This window comes from Bubalus bubalis, chromosome 16, assembly GCF_019923935.1.
Source record: "Bubalus bubalis isolate 160015118507 breed Murrah chromosome 16, NDDB_SH_1, whole genome shotgun sequence".
Taxonomy (NCBI): Eukaryota; Metazoa; Chordata; class Mammalia; order Artiodactyla; family Bovidae; genus Bubalus; species Bubalus bubalis.
Genome location: NC_059172.1, coordinates 55,547,166 through 55,571,376, shown reverse-complemented (window position 1 = coordinate 55,571,376; position 24,211 = coordinate 55,547,166). Strand labels below are relative to the sequence as shown.

Below are 24,211 nucleotides of genomic sequence, written 5' to 3'. Positions count from 1 at the left end.
GATCCAACCAGTCCATCCTGAAGGAGATCAGTCCTGGGTGTTCATTGGAGGGACTGATGTTGAAGCTGAAACTCCAATACTTTGGCTGCCTGATGGGAAGAGCTGACTCATTGGAAAAGACCCTGATGCTGGGAAAGATTGAGGGCAGGAGGAGAAGGGGACAACAGAGGATGAGATGGTTGGGTGACATTACCAACTCAATGGACATGGGTTTGGGTAGGCTCCGGGAGTTGGTGATGGACAGGGAGGCCTGGTATGCTGCAGTCCATGGGTCGCAAAGAGTCGGACATGACTAAATGACTGAACTGAACTGTATATATCTGTTAATCTCAAATTCCAAATTTATTAACGCCTCACTCAAAGAAGGTTAGTTTAAGTCTGAGAATGTTGCTTTGAGGTGCTAGCATTTGATTGGAGAAATACAGTAGGCAGTTGGAAAGCTACCAAGGCCTAATATTTGGGAGTCTTTTGCAAAGCAGTTTTTGGATCCTCGAGTTAGCAAAGGAAGAGTCGTAAGAGTGCATGGAGAAAGAAAGGAAATGGAGAGCAGATTCTTCAGTTCAGAGCAGATTCTTGGGAAATAGCTGTTTTAGGAGGATAGAAAGGAAAACCAAAGGAAGAACAAAAGCAAGTAGGAGAACCAAGAGAGGATGACACTGGAGAAACTAAGGAAAGACATTTTCAGGAAGAAGTAGGATTCAAACTGTTTCTTCCAAAAAGATCTCTGTTGCAACTTTGTAATATGTGTATTTTCTGTCATATATGTTCCTCTGCTGTACTGTTTAGCATAGTTCTTTACACATAGTTCTCAGCAATTTAGCATATCTTAAGGGAATCAGGACTCTCTCTTGCTTATCTTTAAGGATTAACATTTGGCAAAATGTTATGTAAATATTAGGGTTTAGTGCGTTGTGCAGTCTGGTATCCTGCTGAAGACTTTGGGAAGTCATTGGGAATAATTTGTGCTTTGCAGATTTTCTATATTATTATCTGTGATATCTCTCTCTCTCTCTCTCTCTCTCAATAGTCTCTGTTTTTGTTCCCTGTTTATTAAAATAGTAACTGTCCTAACCAGCAACAATTGAAGGCTCTTAAAATACCAAGAGGAAAACAATTAGTGGAGTTTAGGGATTGGATAAGTGATGGTGTTTTTCAACTTACTTACTTGAGCTTTACAACTTACATGAGCTATTTGGCGTATGAATTATTTTAGACTGACTTCAATGAATATTGATTTTATCACTTTTTTGGTGCTTTCAAAAATAGGAAAATTAGAAAGAGTAAAACTTGATACAAGTGCAAAAGACAGATACCAGAAAACTTAAGCTGATTTGTTGAAAAGCTGATTAGAAAGGTTTCAGAAGTATTTTGCCGAAAAGTTAGGGCCATAGGGACTTCGTGCAGCATTTTATCTAGGAAGGACAAAGATGGGACTAATGATGAAAAGAAAAATCTGTGTTAAAGAGAATTTTGAGGCAATAAAATTGATCATGAATTGACTTGAAATTTTATTGTCTACTTGTATGACAAGAATTGACTTTTAATACATAAATACTAATTGTTGAGGCAAGGGAAAATAAGCAACTGTAATAGTAGCTGGTTCGGTGAATAGCAATATCTAAGACATCTGTATGTTGTTCTGTAGCAGTACCGTTAAAGATTACCGAGATAATCTGATTTAAGTACACACCTGAAAGTGGGGACATCATCTGGTGTATTGGATTAGTACTTTATAACCACAACCATTATTGGAGAAGGAAATGGCAGCCCACTCCAGTGTTCTTGCCTGGAGAATCCCAGGGACGGGGGAGCCTGGTGGGCCGCCGTCTATGGGGTCGCGCAGAGTCGGATACACTGAAGCGACTTAGCAGCAGCAGCAGCAACCACAACCATTAAACAGAGGTGGTCAGGCGTAAGTTAACTTGTTAAAATATAGCAGCGGCATGTGCACTTACTTAGAAATTTTTACATGGTTTGGATGTTGGTTTTTAGTTTTTTATAAAGAAAAAGAAGTTCCTTAAAGAGGAAAACTTATCTCTTTTAGGTCTGATTAGTGAAAATATTTGTTCTGGATATTTAAATATTCCTCTTTATTGAGGATTTTTAATTTATTTTTAATTTAGATGAGTTGGGATAATTTAAACATCCAGATTAGTTTATGCAAAGTAGGAAATAATATATTTTGCTTTTCTAACATCTCTTTTGTGAGTGAATGGTTACAGCAGTGTACAACTTCTTATACTTTTTGGTTGAGTCCTCTTTTATCCATCAGCCTAAAAAAGGTAGATTTGTTCATAGAAGTTTACGCTCAGTTATATTAGGCCTGATTAATTTGAAAGTCTTGAAATAGATTACTGTTAAATTTTTTTTTATTTACCTGTTAATGCCTATTTAAATGGAGGGACAGGAGTGGACTTTAGTGAACGCAACAGTCTTTCTTGCATTATAATCACACACCTGGTGTAGTGGATTCAGCACATTTAAAATAAAAATAATTTTATGTTCTCATTTAACCATTGCACTTCTGATCATTTTTAGGCGAAACCTGACCAAACTGTCCCTGATCTTCAGCCACATGCTGGCAGAACTAAAAGGAATCTTCCCAAGTGGACTCTTTCAAGGAGACACGTTTCGGATTACTAAAGCAGATGCTGCAGAATTTTGGAGGAAAGCTTTTGGGGAAAAGTAAGTGTCAAAATAATGAATTTAAACTATGAAGAACTGAAGCTTGTATTTTGGGTTTTTGTTTAGTTTGAAACAGAAAAATAATGAATATATGCATAACTACTTCCCAAATGTGGTAAATATTAGCCTAGTTTTTTTGTTGTTGTTGTTCTGATCATGTTTGTGTTTTTTTTTCTTAAAAAAGTAGATAGACCTTTGCCGTTCTGTTGAAACCCATGCTGTTCTCTTTTTTCTAATCCATTATGCTGTTAATGAACACATACATTTCAAATTATTTGCTATTGCAAGCAGTGCTACAGAAAACAAAATTGTATTTGCCTTCATATGCAGGAGTTTCTCAATGCTTACATACTTAGGAGTGGAATTGCTGAGTCAGGGGGTTTCACATCTTCTGTTTTGCCAAACATTGCCTAACTGCTTTCCAAAGTGGTTGTACCAGTTTCTATTCCTGTGAGTAGTATGCACGTGTTCCAGTAGCTCTGCAATTTGGCTAACACAGGTAATATGAATTGGTATCATATTTTGCTTTATATTCTTAATGACAAGGGAGCTTGAGCACCTTTTCACATTTGTCACCTGTCTAGATTCTTTTTCTGACTTGGCTGTTTCTATTCCTGACTTGGCTGTTTTCCTATAGACTTGTCTTTTTCCTATTGTAAGATACTAATTCTTTGTTAGTCACTAACATTAGAGATGTCTGTGGCTTGTGTTTCCACTTTGTTATATTGTCCTTTTTATAAAAAAAAAAAAAAATTATTTGGCTGTGCTGTGTCTTTGCTGTTGCACAGGCTTTTCTTTAGTTGCTGCAAGCAGGGGCTATTCTCTGATTGGGGTGCATGGGCTTCTCATCGCAATGGCTTCTCTTGTGGAGCACAGGCTCTAGGACATGAGGGCTTCAATAGTTCAGGTCCCTGGGCTCTAGAGCACAGGCTCAGTAGTTGTGGCACAGGGACTCGCTCAAGTGCTCCACGGCATTTGGGATCCTCCTGGAATAAGAACAAGGATTGAACCCATGTCTCCTGCATTAGCAGGCGGATTCTTTACCACTGAGCCACCAGGGAAGCCCATGATTTAAGTCAAGTTTTTGTTTCTCAGTATTAATATAAATGTTCTTGAATATACTCTGAAATTTTAAATCAAAGAACTGAAAAAGAAAACAATAAAATTTTTCATTTGAATATACAGATCTAATGTAAGTCTCTCTTTGAATGCTTTTTTTTTTTTTAATTGCAATATAGTTGATGCACACTGTTAAGTTAGTCTCAGGTATATACTGCGTATTGATTTGATGTATGTTAAATGCTTGCTTTATTTTAAAAAGTTGTGTTTAAGCATCAGATATAGAATGATTAGTGATTTTAAAAAACCTAGTTGAAGAGGATGGGCATGATTTTAACTTTGTTACTTTAACTTAGTAACTATCTACTTTAGAAAAGAGTTTGAATTGCCACTTGATCTCTTACTATCAGGCAGGTGAATACATAAAGGCAATGAGATTTTACTTTATTTATTTTTTTAATCTTGAGAAATAGAAATCCCACAGTACCCTTTGCTAGCCACATCTGGAGTTTAATCATTCTTTTGTTAAATAATTTCTTCTTCATTTGTATCAGAACTCTTTTCTTCTTGTACCTTAAGCTTTATATTCCTCAAGTCTAGTCCTTGGTAGTGTGGGTTCCTCAAAAGAATCAGGGTGTTTTATGTGCTTTTAAAAGGTTAGTTTAAATACAGTGAGTGAAGATCTGGCCACAGGTTACATCTCTAATACAAAAAGGATAATCTCATCTCTCTTCCTGCTTCTCTAATACAGCAAATGTCTGAAGGTGAGAAAGGGGATTAACTTGTGGCATTCTGCCAAAGAAAAGTGGGAAAAGATGCACCCCACTCCAGTACTCTTGCCTGGAAAATCCCATGGATGAAGGAGCCTGGTAGGCTGCAGTCCATGGGGTCGCTAAGAGTCGGATACGACTGAGCGACTTCACTTTCACTTTTCACTTTCATGCATTGGAGAAGGAAATGGCAGCCCACTCCAGTGTTCTTGCCTGGAGAATCCCAGGGACGGCGGAGCCTGGTGGGTTGCCGTCTATGGGGTCGCACAGAGTCGGACATGACTGAAGCGACTTAGCAGTAGCAGCAGCATTATTAATTTACTCATTAGGAAGTTAAGAAACGTATCATTTATGCCCTTTCTGTTATCAGTATAAAATATAATTCAGTTTCTCTAAGAAAATTAAAGTGGATTTTGAGAATTTAAAAAGACTGTTTTCCTTGACTGTAGTAATGCCTGGAATTATCTGCTATCTTATTCTGTGCCTTCTCTCTCACCCCCACCCTCATCCTAGGACAATAGTCCCTTGGAAGAGCTTCAGACAGGCCCTTCATGAAGTACATCCCATCAGTTCTGGGCTGGAGGCCATGGCTCTGAAATCCACTATTGATCTGACCTGCAATGATTATATTTCAGTTTTTGAATTCGACATCTTTACAAGACTCTTTCAGGTAGGATGCTAAAATGTTGGCTGAACTAATTATTGCCACTTTTCTGAAGGGGAACCTTTTAAAAAAATAACATTTGGACATTTGGGAGTTTGCCTATTATAAAAGTATTTTCATTCTAGAAACTATAGTTTAAAAAAAGGTTAAAACTACTCTGTATTTTATATGTATGTGTATATATATATGTAAAAAGAGTAACTATATAATCTGCTTATTCTCCTCATATTTATAATCTTTCTCTGTTGTTAAATGTTCTTCTTTACATCATTTTTTTTTCTTTGCATCATTTTAATTTCTGTGTTTTACCCTAAAAATGGGTATAATATACTTCCTGAGTTCAGTTACTGGACATTTATGTATGTTTCCAGCTTTTTCTCCTGTGGTATTAAAATTCTTGACTAATATTGAGATGTATTGATGGTTCACAATTCCTTTCCTTTTCTAAAAATAATGTGTGTATATGCAACCTTGCATAAACCTTTATTTGGAACTTCTTACTTGAACATCAGGCCTTGCCCTGTTTTTTCTGTTTTTGTCTGTTGTTTAACCTCATCATTACTCTAGTAGCTCCAGCAGGTTAGAGCTGCTTGAAAATTTTCTGTATTTTGCACAGTTAGCTTCTCCCTATAAGCATGTGTTATTTTCTTCTTAGCTTTTCAAAGTTTTTATTTCCCAAACATGTTTATCTTCCCTTAAAGTAACAATATGGTTGAAAATTTGTGACACTAAATGGAGAATTTATATTTGAGTGTTGAGGTGGTTTTTTCTTTTGTTCTTCGTTGCTCTGAGGCTGGTTGTATGTTTGGAGCCGGATGGTCTGATTGATCTCTTGTTTCCTTAGCCCTGGTCCTCTTTGCTCAGGAACTGGAATAGCCTTGCTGTAACTCATCCTGGTTACATGGCTTTCCTGACATATGATGAAGTGAAAGCACGACTCCAGAAATTCATTCACAAACCTGGCAGGTCAGTGGAATGAAGCAAAGAGGTTTATTCACCTGAATTTTATTCTGTGACCTTTGCTGAAAAGGAGGAAACATGATCTTTTACTAGTTCCCCAGTGGCCACATTTCTGTGGTAGGATTGATGTCTGTTTATCAGAGGAATTGACTTATTCAGATACTATGATTTGATAAATGCTTTCAAGCCACTTAAGAATTAAGCTTTTGTGCCTTTTCCTTGTGGTGTGGAGTCATTGAAGAATCTATTATTGATGGTCTTTTTGATTTTCGTCTCTGTCTCATCTTCCACCCTAATGCAAGCATATGTAATCAAGGTTTTGTTTCTCTGTTTTCAGTTACATTTTCCGGCTGAGCTGTACTCGTCTGGGTCAGTGGGCTATTGGGTATGTCACTGCTGATGGGAACATTCTCCAGACAATCCCTCACAATAAACCTCTCTTCCAAGCGCTGATTGATGGCTTCAGGGAAGGCTTGTGAGTACCTGCTGTTTATCATCTGTTAGAGTCTAGGAACTTAGGGCTGTGAAACTGCATCATTAATGACTTTATTCCAGGTTTTCTCTACAGGTTAAGATTCAGGAAACATTAACAGCTTATATTGTTTGAATTTTCAACTTCTGTAGGACTTCTGTTTTTATTTAAAAAAGATTCCTTGAGTGAAATTAATTTTTCCTCTACTATTACCGTTGTTACCCTGAGTAGATTTTATCTTTCTTTTTTTTCCACACGTTAACTTTTTTCAGGTCTGTATTAGATTTTAAAATATATAGTACTCTCCAAACATAGGGGCCTCCCCTAGAGCTCAAAAGGTAGAGAATCTGCTTGCAGTGCAGAAGGCACAGGAGACACGGGTTTGATCCCTGGGTTGGGAAGATCCCCTGGAGAAGGAAATGGCAACCCACTTGCCTGGAGAATCCCATGGACTGAGGTGCCTGGTAGGCTAAAGTCCAGAGGGTCACAAAGAGTGACACAAAGACAGGAGTGAGCTACCACAACTTGTCCTCCAGACACTGACACTCCTTCTCCAGGGCACGATGCCACAGGCTCTATTTTAATCAAGGAGCTGATAAGCTTTTTTTGTGAAGGGCCAGATAGTAAATATTTCACCAGTCTTTGCAAACCACATAAGTCTGTGTCACTTGGTGGTGCAGTGGTTAAGAATTCACTTTGCAGTGCAAGGGACATGGGTTCAATCCCTGGTTGGGGAACTAAGATCCCACATGCTGCAGAGCACCTAAGTCCACATGCTGCAACTAGAGATTTCAGTGCCACAGTGAAAGATCCCTCATGACACAGTGAAGATCTCCCCTGCTGCAATTAAGGCCTGACTCAGCCAAATAAATAAATAGATAAATATTTAAAAAAATGTAAAATGTTACCAGTTATTTGACTAGGCAAAATTAGGATGACTTAAATGTTCCTGATGGCAGCAGGCTCAGTGGCCTTCATCCTAACTTCATTTTAATTCAGCAGAATTTCTTCAGGCTATGGGTTTTTGTAATCTCTGCTAATATTTATGACTTAAGTTCCTATTTCTTCTAGAATTCCTATTCCTTTGGGAATTCAAATTGATTATCAGTTGGTAAGCACTAAGAATACTAACAGTTGACCAGGTATGAGAAAACTACTTATGTTTTAAAGTGATTAGGAAAATCCATTTTCCATTACACATCATTTTCTACAGTAATGTTAGAACTGAAAGGGGTACTTCACCAGATGTCAGAGCAATTTGATGCTAGAAGCTTCCTGGTAGTTGATCTCCGTGGCTTAATTTGCTTCTTGTTACTTTCCTTTCAAATTGGGGTCTCTTAGTGTCAAATCTGTAAACAAGGGTGTTTTAAGGTCTTTGGTTGAAGCAAATGTCGATTTTTTAAAATTGAGAATTCACACTTTAATCTGTGGTCATCCACAGATAAAAATAGGAGTTGGTAAGTTGTGGTGCACAGACTATGTCTGTTAGTCTGTGTCTAAGGTAGTTTTTCCTTTTCAGAATGTTGTTAAAAACAATGAAGACTATGTGACACAGACTTATGTGGCTTGCAGAGCCTGAAACATTTACTAACTGGCCCTTTACAGGAAAAGCTTGTCAACCCCTTAATTAAAATAGAGCCTGTGACACCCTGGAGAAAGAATGTCAGTATTTGAAGAGTATCTTCTTAGAACTGATCTGTGTTATTTAATTTTTTTGAAGTACTAATAAAATTTCTCTTTGCACTTCTCCTAAATTGCCCTTTTAGAGTGAGAGAATTCCTAGATAACATTTGTCTGTACTAGTAAGCAGTGATAAATTGGCTTCAGTAGACCCCCAAGATTAGTTACTCTTTTTACAGCTATTTATTTCCTGATGGACGGAATCAGAATCCTGACCTGACAGGCTTATGTGAACCAACTCCTCAAGACCACATCAAAGTGACCCAGGTGAGTTTTGTTTTCCATTTTAATCATATTTCTAGACCCAAGCTTCTGTATATTTCTCTGTAGAACTGACAGAATTACATTAAGTGGTTGGAACACTTAAAATTTTAAACCATCAACTAGATTAGTGAATTTACGTGTGTGTGGTCTCTTTTTAAACCCTGTTTCTTAAAATAGGACCAAGACTAGGTGCTTTCTGTTTTACCTGTTCACTGTTGTGACACTCTGTTTCCAGGCAAAGATTAGTATTACAAGTAACCACCTTCAGTTTTCCTATTTTTAGCATTTATAGTTGCATTCATTCATTCATTCATTCAACAAATATTTGTAGCGGACCGAATAATCTTTTTCTTTTTTAATCAAAGGAGCAATATGAATTATACTGTGAGATGGGTTCCACATTCCAACTGTGTAAAATATGTGCTGAGAATGATAAAGATGTGAAGATTGAGCCCTGTGGCCACCTCATGTGCACATCCTGTCTAACATCCTGGCAGGTATGGATCCAAACCCTGCTTTCTTTCAGCTAAATAATCACAGTGAAGAATTGGGGATTGTATATCCTTTATGGATATAAAGAATGGTTTGTGGGGTAGGTCCTAAACTTTTGGTGCTTTCTTCATTTTTAGGTACTGTATTTTTAGTGGACGAATATTTTAAGAACTTTCAGATGTGTGTGTCACCATCTCCTATTTCCTTTGTAGGAATCAGAAGGCCAGGGCTGTCCTTTCTGCCGATGTGAAATTAAAGGTACTGAGCCCATTGTGGTTGATCCCTTTGATCCTAGAGGAAGTGGCAGCCTGTTGAGGCAAGGAGCAGAGGGAGCTCCCTCCCCAAATTATGAGGATGATGATGATGAACGAGCTGATGATTCTCTCTTCATGATGAAGGAATTGGCTGGTGCCAAGGTAAGTCTACAGTTTAATAGATTGTGGCAAAATCTATCATCAGCTGTGTCCTAAAGCAGTAGATCACTTAACAACATCTAAAATACAAGGAGTAATAATAGCTAATATTTACTGAACATTTACCATGGGAAAGAGAACCATGCTAAATACTTGACTACTTTAACTCATAATCCTGTACTTATCCATATTCATGTAACCCAATGAGTAGAAGCTATTATTATCCTCATCCAGCAATTGAAGAAATCAAAGAACAATGAGACTAAGGAATTTGCTGAAGGTCATACTACTAGTAAGTTGAGCCAGAATCTGTGACCAGGCATCCTGCCTTCCAGGCCCATGGTCTTACTGTCTGTATCCTAGAACTGGGTTCTACTTGGATAGCTTGGTGGAGAAAATGAAAGGGGAGTAAAAGAATTGGACCGTGTCTTGCTACTGTGACTAGAATATTTTCTCTTTGTTTTTTTTCTCTAGTGAAGTCTCGGCAATGGAAAGTTAGGTTTAGGCAGGAGAAACAAGGGCTTGTTAACAACCAAATAAATGGCAACTAAAGTGATTGGAGGGTGGTAGGAGGCACTGTACAGAGACTACACAAACTAGAAAGGCCCTAGTAAAGGTAGGAAAGATAAAGGCCAAGAAAGGATGTGGCCAAATTCTGTTACATCAGCGGTAGGATAAAACAGAGATTTATTCGCTAATTCAAAGGAAGGCAGTCACCAAAGACTTTAATAAATATAGGGCAGACAGAGGTTCTAATATGCTGTCAGTTCTCTAGTTTAGGCTTTTACAGCTTTCATAGGAGGCATTTTTTGGTGCAGAAGAATCTTTTGTATCAGCACCCGACTGCCTGGCGCATGGTAGGTGCTCAATAAATTCTGAGAAGGTGGGTGGGATTCTCTTCAATGGTTGTGTCCCGTTTGTCTCTTCCTCTGTGTCCTCAATGCCACTGCCTTATTTCAGGCTCTCAGAAGCATAGGTTCTCCCTGGTTCCAGAGTCATTGGTCTACAACACACACCTTGATCATCTCATTCCTTTGCCTCATGCTCTTTAGTGACTTCTCATTACTTAATGGGTTAGTCAGTACATTCTCTGTTCTAGGCATTTTGCCCTGATAATCCTTTCCACTTTGTGTTTTGTGGAGTCTGAATCATCAAAGATTTCTCCATGCTTTTGTCTTGATAGTTTCTATGTAATTTAGCTCAGTTTTCATATCCTGAGAAATCTTTCCAGACTATACCCTGCTTCTCCTACCCCTAACTCACACATATTTACCCAAATATAATCTAGGTCTGACTAAGTGTTTTTGGGATACTGTGAAATGTCTGCCATAGAACTTACCACCTGGTAATAATTTATTAAAAGTATTTCCTGGAAATTACATGGCAGTCTATGCCTGGAAATTCCATGGCAGTGGTTAGAGTTCCTTGCTTCCACTGCTGGGTTTGATCCCTTGTTGAGTAACTGATGCAGAGTACATCATGAGAAACGTTGGGCTGGAAGAAGCACAAGCTGGAATCAAGATTGCCGGGAGAAATCTCAATAACCTCAGATACACAGATGACATCACCCTTATGGCAGAAAGTGAAGAGGAACTAAAAAGCCTCTTGATGAGAGTGAAAGAAGAGAGTGAAAAAGTTGGCCTAAAGCTCAACATTCAGAAAACAAAGACCATGGCATCTGGTCCCATCACTTCATGGGAAATAGATGGGGAAACAGTGGAAACAGTGTCAGACTTTATTTTTTTGGGGGGCTCTAAAATCACTGCAGATGGTGACTGCAGCCATGAAATTAAAAGACGCTTACTCCTTGGAAGAAAAGTTATGACCAACCTAGATAGCATATTGAAAAGCAGAGATACTACTTTGCCAACAAAGGTCCGTCTAGTCAAGGCTATGGTTTTTCCAGTGGTCATGTATGGATGTGAGAGTTGGACTGTGAAGAAAGCTGAGCACTGAAGAGTCTATGCTTTTGAACTATAGTGTTGGAGAAGACTCTTGAGAGTCCCTTGGACTGCAAGGAGATTCAACCAGTCCATTCTAAAGGAGATCAGCCCTGGGTGTTCTTTGGAAGGAATGATGCTAAAGCTGAAATTCCAGTACTTTGGCTACCTCATGTGAAGAGTTGACTCATTGGAAAAGACTCTGATGCTAGGAGGATTGGGGGCAGGAGGAGAAGGGGATGACAGAGGATGAGATGGCTGGATGGCATCACGGACTCTATGGACGTGAGTTTGAGTGAACTCCAGGAGTTGGTGATGGACAGGGAAGCCTGGTGTGCTGCGATTCATGGGGTCACAAAGAGTCGGACAAGACTGAGCACTGAACTGACTGACTGACTGACTGACTGGGTAACTGAGATCCCACATACCATGTTGTGTGACCAAAAAATAATAATTTCCCATTGTAAGTTCCTATAAGACAAGAGTCACCTCTCATTTGTAATTGGCTACTCACAAGTGAGCACATAGTAGTTGCTTTGGATGTTTGGGAATTAAAAAGACATTGAAACGGGGATTGATAAATGTGTCTATGCTATATGGATAGTTGAGGAAATCTGGACTATTTGAGTAGTACATTTTAAATTTTTTGAAATTGATCCTTATGGGCATTCTTTTGTGAGTCTGTCTGTAGGGTGAATTGCTAACAGTCGGATTGCTAGATAAGAGTATGTCCATTTAAACTCTTTGAGAGAGGAGAGGGATATAATTAGTGGTAGGGCATATGGGAATTTCAGAAAGCAATGGTATTTCATTTTTTTTAGCTGAAAGGTAGTTTCTATGTGGGTATTTCATCTTATTCTTTGTACCTTATAGTTCATTATCTACTTTGTATGAATAAATATTGGAGTAAAAATATCTGTAACTTTTTTTGGATAGACATTAAAATTTATTCCCCGTATTTTTTGCCCTAAGGTCCCTCCTAAAGTATGTGCAACTGTGAGAGGACCTGCTTCATCACATCCCAGTAGCTTATTGTTTTGTTGCTTACTTTTGATTTGTTTTTAAAATAGTGAATCTACTTTTAAAAATATCCTTGTGATAAATACACATGGTTTTTTTGTTGTTGTTTAAAGTTGAAAAGAATTGCTAAAAATGTCAGTTATCTGCTTCCATCTCCTCCAGCTTCCATGTCCCATTCAGATTTTTCCATTGCTAAAGCTGTTCTTTAGCCATAGGCTATACTGCTTTCTCCTGATTTTTCAATATTAGTTATGTGTTTAGGAAAGGATTTAAATCTCTTATCTTCCTCCTTCCTACTCCCTAACTTCCGACCGTAGTTAATTGGAATGTTTTTTGGTTCAGTCAGTATTCAGTGTTTAAATGATTTTTGCTCCCTATCGTTTCAAGTAATATACTATAATGTGATTACTTTTGCTTTGTTTTACAACCTTGCACTTTTCTGAAGTATTTGATTTGTTTTTATTTCCTTAGTTTTCAATTTGTACCTGCCACTACTGAACGTCCTCTTGATGTAATTTTCTGTGGAGTAAATTCTGTGCATGTATTAATAAAGGAGATGTTATGTAATGTAGTATACTGATGTATGGGAGTCTGCTATGCTTTGGCACCAGTGTGGACTGGTGTTCCACTGAGTGTGCTGCCTTCTGTCTCCCTGAGGTCTCTCTTCGCCATCATCATGGGACGTCATTGCCTCTCTCTGTGTTGGATTTCGTAACTCCCATGTTTTTCTGTTTCTTGCTTTAACTTCCTTGTTTGAGTAGAGTATGCCCTCAAAATAGCATTCTGTGAAAAGGTGAGAGGTGAAATTTTTGAGACATCTGATATCTTAAAAATGTCTTTATTCAGCCCTCAAACTGTCTAAATATAGACTTACTGGGTTGAAAAAAAATTTTACCTCTGTGAATTGTTACAGCCTCAGTGACTTCTAGTTTCTAGCATATTTTTGCTCTTTGATGCCTCCTTTCTCTCTGTCCTCAGAAGCCGTAGTCTTTATCCTTGATTCCCTGAAAAGGGTGTTGTTGTTTGGCTGGTTATGGGTTTCTTTTCTTTCTTTGGGCTACCTATGTAATGAACACTTTCTATATGGATATTTATATCCCTTAGGTCTTGCGAATGCTCTCTTTTTTTTTTTTTTTGTAATTTCTTCCGCATATGCACTTTTATCCTTTTATTGAGCTTTATTATATGTTGAGATAAAAGAACATTTTAGGGATTGGTTATGATATTGAGGCATGAATTGAAGAATATGATTGATTAGCTCAACCCTCTGCCCTTTAGGGATGAGAAGGAGGGATGGATGGTTGAGGGGATCAAAATAGGCAGAGAGGGCCTTCCAAACTGAGAAACAACTTGAAGAAAGTTAAGGAGGTAGGAATTCCAAAATAGAGAATTACAGAAAACGCTATTGGTTAGGGAGACCAAATTAGACTCATGAAAGCCAGGCAGGAAAGTGACATTTTATGACATGGGAAAGTAGGAGTTACTGGTGGATGGTTTTTGAGCTAGTGAGGATTTAAGGATGATTAAGCTGGTAATGGTGAGCAAAATGATTTGGTGAGATAAGAAACTAGAAAGTTGGGAGAATTGTTAGAAGGTGGTTTTGATAAATTAGGTCTGAGGTTGGTAGAATGAAAAGGAAAATATAGATATGCCAGTCTTTTGTGGAAAAATAACAAGATACAGTGAAAGAAAGAAAGTGAAGTCACTCAGTCCGATTCTTTGCGGCCCCATGGACTGTAGCCCGCCAGGCTCCTCCATCCATGGGATTTTCCAGGCAAGAATACTGGAGTGGGTTGCTATTTCCTTCTCCAGGGAGTCTTCCTGACTGAGGGATTGAACCCAGGTCTGCCCACATTGTGGGCAGAGACTTTACCATCTGAGCCACCAGGGAAGGTGCAGTGACTGTCTAGATGTTGGTGGTGGAGGGAGAGTGAGTTTGGCTTTTCACTTTCTTAACCCTTGAGGTGCTGCGCTGCTCGTGCTCCATTGCCTTGGAGGCCATGTTCTTAGGTGTGAGTCAGAGCAAGCAACCTGTAATGCAGGCCTTTTCCCTCATTCCCCTCCTGGCATTAATGATAGGACTTAATATGGAGATGGTTGTTTTTCTGTCATTTTACATAAGTGCTTGTAATACATATTTGCCTATTTTCCATTTGTTTTGCTTTCAGGAAATGCAAATGCAAAGTAGTATTTTGTATAAATTCTCGTATATCTCTTGACAGCCTACTTGGACAAGCTTATCAGCTATTCATCACCCTGCTGTGGGCAGGGAAATGGAAAAGGTTATACATTTTATTTGTTTGTTTTGATTTGGCACAATTTTTGGAATACAAATTGACAAAAAAAATCATTGCTTTTAATTACTGAATCGAAATAACATTTCTTTGGAAGAACACAAGATGCTTTTTAATAATACCACTGATCACTTTATCTTATAAATCTCTCTTTTTTCTTTGAATCATAATAACCTCTGGAGAATTTATTTACTTTGATTTTTTTCTTCATTCTGCTCCTTAAGCATTATTTTCCTAGATGATTTGTTGAGAGATTAATGTGTATCCCTTTCTTTTAATACGACTTTCTTTTTTTAATCTTGAAAATATTTTTCTTCTTCTGAAGATTAAGAGATGTAAAATCGTAAAGTTTTTTTAAAATTGTAAGCTTGGAAGCTTCTTACAGCACAGCAGTTTCTAGATATAAGCTTTGTAGCTTGTATCTCTAGGGTACTTTTGTGATTGAGAGCGCCCTCTTATGGTAACTTAAAAATAATTCAGAAAGCACTTCTGTAAGCCAAAGTCAGGCTCATTGGTATAATCACTGTTCATATTGTACTTCTTTACATCTTTAGGAGTTGAGAGTTACCCCTACTCAAAACAAGAATAATCTATTAGGAAATTTTTACTCGTATTAGGTGGAACGACCTCCTTCTCCATTCTCCATGGCCCCACAAGCTTCCCTTCCCCCAGTGCCACCACGACTTGACCTTCTACAGCAGCGAATATCTATCCCTTCAAGTGCTTCTGGTCTTGGAACTGCTTCGAAGGTAAAGCATTATCCATTTCTACAGTTTTTTCTGATTCTTTTTTGTGGATTAGTGGAATTTGATTACTTCCATCATGCTTCCATAGGCTCCTTCTGGCTCTCTTCATAAGGACAAACCATTACCAATACCTCCCACTCTTCGAGATCTTCCACCGCCACCCCCTCCAGACCGGCCGTATTCTGGTGGAGCAGAAACCCGGCCTCAGAGACGCCCCTTGCCTTGTACACCAGGCGACTGTCCATCCAGAGACAAACTGCCCCCTGTCCCCTCTGGCCGCATTGGAGAAGCATCATGGCTGCATCGGCCAATCCCCAAAGTACCAGTAGTTGCCCCAAACCCTAGTGACCCCTGGACAGGGAGAGAATTAACCAACCGGCATTCACTTCCGTTTTCATTGCCCTCACAAATGGAACCCAGAACCGATACACCTAGGCTCGGAAGCACGTTCAATCTGGATACCTCCATGGTGAGTCCTGATTTTGAAATTATTTATCTTAGTAACAAATATTTGTGGATGACATTGATGGGGAATGTTCTTTGGTATGTTTTGTACTGGATTCAGAGATAATATCATCCCTATTTTCGAGAAATATATCTGTTAATATGTTTATTAATGCAATAAGCATATTTCTGCTATGAGTTGTATAAATAGAAAACACTTTAATTTTAGAGAAAGAAAAGATCATTTCCAGATAGAGCAATCATGAGGGCTTTATGAGAAGAGTGGCATCTGAATCTGAAGTATCCTTTCCAAAGTGGATACTGTTTTAAGATAGACCTACAATGACAGAAATGCTTAAGATGTATTGTGGAATAAGAAGTGTTTAATTTGAGAGGAGAAGTTTTGTGTATCAGAGTAGGAAAGAGGGCTAGAAAGGAACATTGTTGCTAGACTAGAGGACACTCTCCCAGAAGAATTGGAATTTATTTGGTATAAATGAAGAGTACATGAAGATTAAATTAGTGCAGTAATGTGACCAAAATGATGGCTTAAAGAGAGGAATCTAGGAATAGTATGCAGAATGGATTAGAAAGAGAATGGATGGAAAAAAGACAGGTTAGCAGTCCTTTGGATAAGCAAGAGATATGGGATAGAACCGGGGGTGGGAGTGGTGTATTCCTTCTTTTGTTGGTTCTTTATGTGCTCAGCAAGAAATCTTGCCCTCAAAAAATTTACATTCAACTGAAGGAAGGATGGAAAATAAACAGGGTAAACTATAAAATATAAAAGATGTTTCATACTGATGAATGCTGTGGAGAAAAATAGGGTGGAAACGGTGTAGAGAAAGCTGGAGTTGGAATGGGGAGGCACATGAAGGGGCGACATACATTTCTCAGCAAAGATTTGGAGCAACAGGGGATGGAGGGAAAGCAGATGAGTGTGGGAGAGTCTGTGGTTGTAACCACAGAGGGGTTCCACATAGCTGGTACAGGGTAAACGAGAGGGAGACTCCTGGTCCAGGAGCAGAAGGGGGAGCCTGATTAGATAGAGACTTTAGGGAGCATGAAACAAAGACCCAGTGAGTATTGAAAGCAGTTGGTCAGTGGAAAAAAGGATGAGAGGTCGCATATACATATATACACATATGCACACACCCCAGAAGTTTTTAACCTGGCTAACTAGGGATAGACATGTTGAATTTGACACAAGCCATTAAAGGAAGAATTGGCCAGTGGCTAGTTAGAAACCCAAGAAGATAGAACTGGAGGGTAAAGTTGAGAAATGCTGTGGTCCTTAAATGAACTATGTATTTCTTGGTTGAAAGGGAAGGGGGAAGGTAACTTAGCATTTAAGTGGCATTTGTGGGATAGGCAGTCTTAATTAGTGAGAGTGGATTAGGTTTGACTTTCAGTGGCATCAATATAGAAAAATATGTAGATTTTTAAAGCTAGAATGATATTTGTGCAGACAGCAAGTTTCCTCAAATCTTTCTAGAATTAAAACAAACAGTTCCCATTTCCTTGCCTCATTTTTAGATCTGTCCTCCCTAACCCTTATATTTGAGCCTTCAACTATACTTTTGTCGCATATAGTAAGCCCAAAACATGGCATTGAGGATGAGGTCTCTGTCTATATGACTGTTCTTGTTATTTTGAATAGATTAAATAAGAGGAGATGCTTAGCTATATTAAGAACATTGTTTTTTGTTTTTTTTTTTTAAACTCTTTTCTTTCCAGAATATGAATAGCAGCCCATTAGCAGGTGCAGAGTGTGAGCATCCCAAAATCAAACCTTCCTCATCTGCCAATGCCATTTATTCTCTGGCTGCCAGGTAAGTTTACTAAAACTGTATTTCATACAGTAGAGTTGATACTTTCAAACAACTTGTTTATAGGAAATTTAGAAAACCCAGAGGGTTGTAAAGAAGAAAATAAAAATCGACCTGTATTTCTATTATTTAAAAATTATCATGTATTGGACTGTTTCTTTCCATTATTTTCTCTGTGTATATGTGCATAGTAGGAATGCAGAAGCAGGAGGTCAAGAGATATCTGCAGTAACAGGCAAGTTTGGCCTTGGAGTAAAAATGAAGCAGAGCAAAGGCTAAGAGAGGTTTGTCAAGGGAACACACTGGTCATAGCAAACATCCTTTCCCAACAACAAAAAATGAAAAGGAACTTTGAGACCAAAAAAGCAAAAATAAGGTGCAACGAGGAGTGTATTGTGGGAAACTTACATATAGGCAGTATTGGGCAGACACCCACAGAGGCACTTGTAGCTGCGCTGTGCGTCACTGAAAGGGGAGCAAGGGAGTGTGAAGGGGCTAAAGCTAGAGATAGGCTCTGACTCCTGAAGGAGAAGTGCGTCTGCAGCAATAGGAACCCGGTGGGGCGAGCTGGGGGGAAATCTCTTGCCATTATTCCTCACAGACCATTAATCACCTATGTCAGCCGAAGCTATTCTTCCAGTTTTCATTTCAGATGAAACAAAGGTAAAGGTTGATGGGGAAGTTACCTGGCTTGGGCATATTCCTTGTGAGCAGGCTAAAGCCCAGTCACAGAGAAGGGGGAGGCATGGGACTGCAGGTGTAAGATGGAGCTCACAGAATAGAGCCAGTATGGTTTCAGCTACACAGTTATTCAGGAGTGTCATTTAATTTCCACAGTTTTGTGACTTTTCTGTGTTACTTTTTTTTAAATTGATCTGTAACTTTATCTGTTGTGATTAGAGAAAATATTTTGTATGATATTTTTAAAAATCTATTGAGACTTAGTTTGTGGCCTAACATATTGTCCATCTGTAAGGTGTCCTGTTTGTACATGCGAAGAGCGTTTATGCTGTTATTGTTGAGTAGAGTTTTTTGTGTTTGTCTGTTACATCTAATTGGTTTATTGTGTTAAGTCCTTTGTTTCTTTACTTATATTATATTTGATTGTTCTGCCCATGATTATGAGTGGGGTGTTGACATCTCCAGTTATTGTAGAGCTGTCTGTTTCTCCCTTCAGGTCTCTCAGGTTTTGCTTCATGTATTGATATTTGGATGGTCTGTCATTAGGTGTATCAGTTCAGCTCAGTCGTGTCCGACTCTTTGCAACCCCATGAACCACAGCACGCCAGGCCTCCCTGTCCTTCACCAACTCCCGGAGTCCACCCAAACCCATGTCCATTGAGTCGGTGATGCCATCCAGCCATCTCATCCTCTGTCGTCCCCTTCTCCTTCTGCCCCAATCCCTCCCAGCATCAGGGTCTTTTCCAGTGAGTCAGCTCTTTGTATCAGGTGGCCAAAGGATTGGAGTTTCAGCTTCAACATCAGTCCTTCCAATGAACAACCAGGACTGATCTCAGGTTTATAAATGTTTATAATTGTTAAATCTTCCAGTTTATGTAATGTTCTTTGTCTCTTGTAACCTTTTTTGACTGAAAGTCTATTGTGTCTGAATATTAGCATAGCTCCCTCCTCCCCACACCCCTTTGGTTACTATTTGCACAGAATAACTTAATCCATCCTTTGGCTTTCAGCCTGTTTGTGTCATGGAGTCTCAAATGAGTCTCTTATAGATAGCATATCATTGGATCGTATGTTTTAATCCAATTTGCCAGTCTCTGTCTTTTGATTGGAGAGTTTATCTCATTTATATTTAAAGCAATTACTGATATGGAGGGACTTCTATCATTGTGCTGTTTGTTTTCTGTATTCCCTGTAGTTTCTTTGTCCCTCATTTCCTGCATTACTTTGTTTTCTGTTTAGTTTTTTTGTGTGTGTGGTGAAATGTTTTAAGTTCCTTTCTCATTTCCTTTTTTGTATATTCTATAGATTCTTTCTTTGTGTTTACCATAGGGATTATATGTAACATCCCAAAGCTATAACGGTATAATTTGAATTTATACCAGCTTAACTTCAGTAGCATGTAAAAACTCTGCTCCTTTACTGCTCCACCACACCCCTTTGGTTGTTGAGTCACTAAATTACATTTTTATATATTATGTGCCCCTGGTTCTTTTAAACTAGATTATGATCTAATTCTTTTAAGTGCATTAGTTTCCTAAAATTTATATGGAAAAAGAGATTTGGAGTTACCAACCAAAGTTACAGTAAAACTAGCTTTTATACTGTTAATTATGGATTTTTTTCCTTTTAAATGCATTGGTCTCTTATATCATGTAGGAAAAAAAAGGTACAGTTACAAACCATTCTTACAATGATACTAGCTTTTATAACTGTCCATGTATTTACTTTTATGCAAGTCTTTATTTCTCCATACAGCTTGAAGTTACTGTCTAGTTTTTTCATTTCACCCAGCAGGACTTGGGCATTTCTTGCAGGGCAGGTCTAGTGGTCATGTACTCCCTCAGCTTTTGTTTATTTGGAAATATCTTGATTTCTTCCTCAATTTTGGAAGCAATTTTACCAGATACAGGCATACCTCAAGAGATACTGTGGTTTGGTTCCATACCACTGCATTAAGGTGAATATTGCAATAAAGTGAGACACCTGAATTCTTTGGTTTTGGTTTCCCAGTATATATAAATTTTGTATTTACACTATGCTGTAGTCTGTTAAGTGTGCAGTTGCATTTTGTCCTATACACACACACACATCTTAATATAAAATGTTTCATCACTAAAAAACTCTAACCATCACTTGAGCCTTCAGCAAGTCATAATCTTTTTACAATAGTAATATCAGAGATCACTGATTACAGATCACTATAACAAATATAATAATGAAAAACCTTGAAATACCTTGAGAATGACCAAAATGTGGCACACAGACATGAAGTGGAAAAATGCTGTTAGAAAAATGGTGCTAGTAGACTTGCTTGGTACAGAGCTGCCGCAGGTCTTCAATTTATTAAAAAAAACAAAGTGCCGTCTGTGAAGTGCAGTAAAATAAGGTATGCCTGTGCAGGATTCTTGGTTGAGAGCTTCTTTTCTTTTAGCATTTTGAATATATAAGCCGACTGTCTTCTGGCCTTTAAAGTTTCTGATGAGAGGTCTGCTCATAATCTCATTGAGGATCCCTCATGTCTGATGATTGGCTTCTTTCTGTATCTTTGTCTTTTAAGAGTGTGAGTCTTTTTGAGTTCCTTTTACTTGGAGTTTGTTGGACTTCTCAGCTGTTTGTGTTCATTGAGTTGGGAAGTTTGGGGCCCTTATTTCTTCATCTATTCTCTCTGCCCCTTTTCTCTCTCTCTCTTTCTAGGACTCCCACCGTGTGTATGTTGGTCCTTTGGTGGCATGTCCCACAGCTCCCTTAGACTCTGTTTGGTTTTCTTCAGTCTTTTTTTCTTTCTGTTTATTCCTCAGCCTTGATAATTTCCGTTGTTCTCTGTTCAAGTTCACTGATTCTTTCTCCTTGCTGCTCAAGTCTACCTTTGAATCCCTCTAGTGATTTTTTTTTTTTTATTTCACTTTACTTTTCAGTCTAGAATTTCTTTTTTGTTTCTTCTTAGGTTTTTCTGCCTCTATTGATACTTTGATTTTGTTCCACATGGTTTTCTTGATTTTTCTCCACATCTTCCTTTAAATCTCATGGAAGTCACTTCAGCCAGAGTGAGAGGGACTTAGAACAGTGCCGGGAGGGGCAGCAGCGGCTGCTGCGCCTGCCCTTTGTCAGCACCTCTGTGAACAGGAGCAATCCATGGTCAGAACACAGATTCCCAATATTTGAGGGGCTGAGTCCTTTTTGTCCACCTTGACTCCTGAATGTTATGTCAGGCTGCTCCAGGAACATTTGTACAGCTGCCTGCCCTGTGACAAGGGTTGGGAATGGATAGCTGCTACTATGCTCAGAACTGAAATTAATAGCAATTTAGCATCCTGACCTTTACCTGGCAGTTACAAGCCTTCAACAGACTCTGGAGTTCCAAAATGGTTACATCAGACAACTTCTACCATCTTCCCAGAATCCTCATTGAGTATCTGCTTTTTGTTTCATTGCTTTCTCCTCTTATATTTTTTTCTTCCAACTTTCTTTAGGCTTTACTTGTTATTTATCTAGCTCCATGAGCTGGGTGCTGTGTTAATATGCTCAGCCTGCCATAACAAAATACTGCATACAGACTGGGCAGCTTAAGCAGCAGAATTTAATTTTCTCATAGTTCTGGCGACTGGAAGTCCAAGATCTATCAGGATGTCAGCGCATTTGGTTTCTGGTGAGGGATCTCTTATTGGCTTACATGCTTGCATAACCTTCTCACTATGTTCTCACATGGCTCTTCCTTCATACATGTGTCGAGGGAGAGGTATAGAGAGCAACAGCAGGCTCTCCGGTGTCTCCTCATATCAGGACACCATCCTGTTGGCTTGGGGCCCATCCTCATGGCCTCATCCAGCCTTAGTTTCTGCCTCAGATGCCCCATGTTCACATATAGCCACACTGGGGATTCGGGCCTCAACACAGTAGTTTGGGAAGGATACACACATTGAGTCCATAACAGATGCTATGGCTGTAAACCACAGATTTTGATATGTCATGTTTTCTTTATCATTCACTTCAAATTATATGATGATTTTCCCTTTGTGATTTCTTCTTTGACTTATCAGTTGTTTATATGTTCCTTGATTTTCAAATATTGGAAGATTTTCTAGTTATTTTTCTGTTCCTGCATTCTAGCTTCCTTCCAGTGTGGTCAGAAACCATACCCTGTGATTTAAATTTGTACTACTTGTGGGACCTTCCTTATTGACTAGTTTATGATAAATTCCATATGTGTTATACCACTTTCATTTTATAAAAAGGAATATTCTGCTGTTGTTGGGCACAACATTCTGTATATGTCAAGTTAGTTAATTGTATTCAAATGTACTATTTCCTTGCTGATTTTTTTTTTAAATTTACATGTTCTGTCAAATGCTAAGAGGTGTTATGTTAATAACTCCACCTATAATTGTGGATCTCTCTTTTTTCTGCTTATTTCTGTCCACTTTATGTGTATTTAGTCTGTGTACTTAGGGTACATAGAAATGTAGAATTATTGACTAAATAATCATTGTTCTTGTTACTCTGTTTACTCTCTGATTGCACTTCTAACCAGCTTTAGTCTGCTTTATCGTTATTGTTCAGTTGCTTAAGTCCTGGCCGACTCTTTGTGACCCCATGGAATTTGACTTATATTAAAATGTCTGTATCAGAGTCCTAACCCCTGGACTCAGCTCTCTTTTAGTGTTTGCTTGAACTTTTTCCATCCTTTTACTTTCAACTTTCCTGCTGAAGGGATATTGGAAGGTATGTTTCTTGTAAGCAGTATATATAGATATACTTGCTGGCTTTTTTCCCCCTTAAATCCAGTCTAGCATTTTTGTTTTAAAATACTTGTTCCCTACCCTTTCCCCCATTTTTCCTGTCTTTGCTCATTTTTTTTCCCCCTAGTTTCTTTCTTTGGGAGTAAAATAGTTTTTATTATACCATTTCACTCCTTATATTCTTTTAACAGTTATCCTCGGGATTCCAACATATACCCTTGACTCGTGATCATTAGAGTCCACTTGGAATCAGGGCCTCTTAACACTTCAAGGATATTTAAATTTCCACGTATTTATCCTCTAGTATTTTCATTTTTTCCTGCTTTGCCACCATTCCATCTGAAATCTTTTTCCTTCTGCCTAAATAACTTCCTTTAGAGCAACAGAGGGAGAGAAAGAGGAGGGTGTGTTAGTATATCTTCTATTAATGGATTCACTTAAATTTTCTTTGACTTAAATATCTTTTATCTTTCATTTTTTAAAGATTTTTTCCTAAGTATAGTACAGTCAACCCTTGAACAATTCAGGAATTAGGGGCACCAACCCATTATGTATTGGAATATCCAGATATAACTACAGTGCGCCCTCTGTATCCACAGTTTTACATCCAAATTCAACCAACTGTATGAATTGTGTAGTACTATAGTATGCATTTATGGGGAAAATATGCATAAATTGGACCAATGCAATTTAAACCCATGTCTTCCAGCACTTTAAAAATATCATCATCACACTGTCTTTTGACTTTTATTGTTTCTGTTGGAAATGAGAGTAATGTTGCTCCTTTAAGGGTAATGTTTCTTTTTCTGACTACTTATAACACCTTTTTGTCTTTGGATCCCAGCAGTTTTACTATAATGTGCCCATGTAATTTTCTTTATATTTATGCTTAAGGTTTTTGAGTTTATGGATTTTGTCATTTGATGTTTTTAATCAGTTTTAGAAAATCTCAGCCACTGGGAATTCCCTGATGGTCCAGTGGTTAGGATTCTGTGCTCTCGCTGCCAAGTGTCTGGGTTCAGTCCCTGTTTGGGAAACTAAAATCCTATAAGCCGTGCAGTG

General features: G+C 38.4%; 1 protein-coding gene across 4 annotated transcripts in view; it reads left to right on the top strand.

Moving 5' to 3' along the window:
* Positions 1–24,211, top strand: part of CBL (Cbl proto-oncogene) — a 97,186-nt gene that overhangs the window by 59,143 nt on the left and 13,832 nt on the right. For 3 of the 4 annotated variants that reach the window (XM_006054398.4, XM_025266770.3, XM_006054400.4), the window contains 11 exons: positions 2,539–2,685; positions 5,028–5,184; positions 6,023–6,144; positions 6,476–6,613; positions 8,470–8,557; positions 8,920–9,051; positions 9,259–9,462; positions 14,642–14,701; positions 15,331–15,462; positions 15,548–15,928; positions 17,641–17,735. In XM_006054398.4, the coding sequence (XP_006054460.2) occupies positions 2,539–2,685; positions 5,028–5,184; positions 6,023–6,144; positions 6,476–6,613; positions 8,470–8,557; positions 8,920–9,051; positions 9,259–9,462; positions 14,642–14,701; positions 15,331–15,462; positions 15,548–15,928; positions 17,641–17,735 (1,656 nt within the window). The remainder of the gene's footprint in view (positions 1–2,538; positions 2,686–5,027; positions 5,185–6,022; positions 6,145–6,475; positions 6,614–8,469; positions 8,558–8,919; positions 9,052–9,258; positions 9,463–14,641; positions 14,702–15,330; positions 15,463–15,547; positions 15,929–17,640; positions 17,736–24,211) is intronic. The other variant, XM_006054399.4, reaches the window with a different exon arrangement.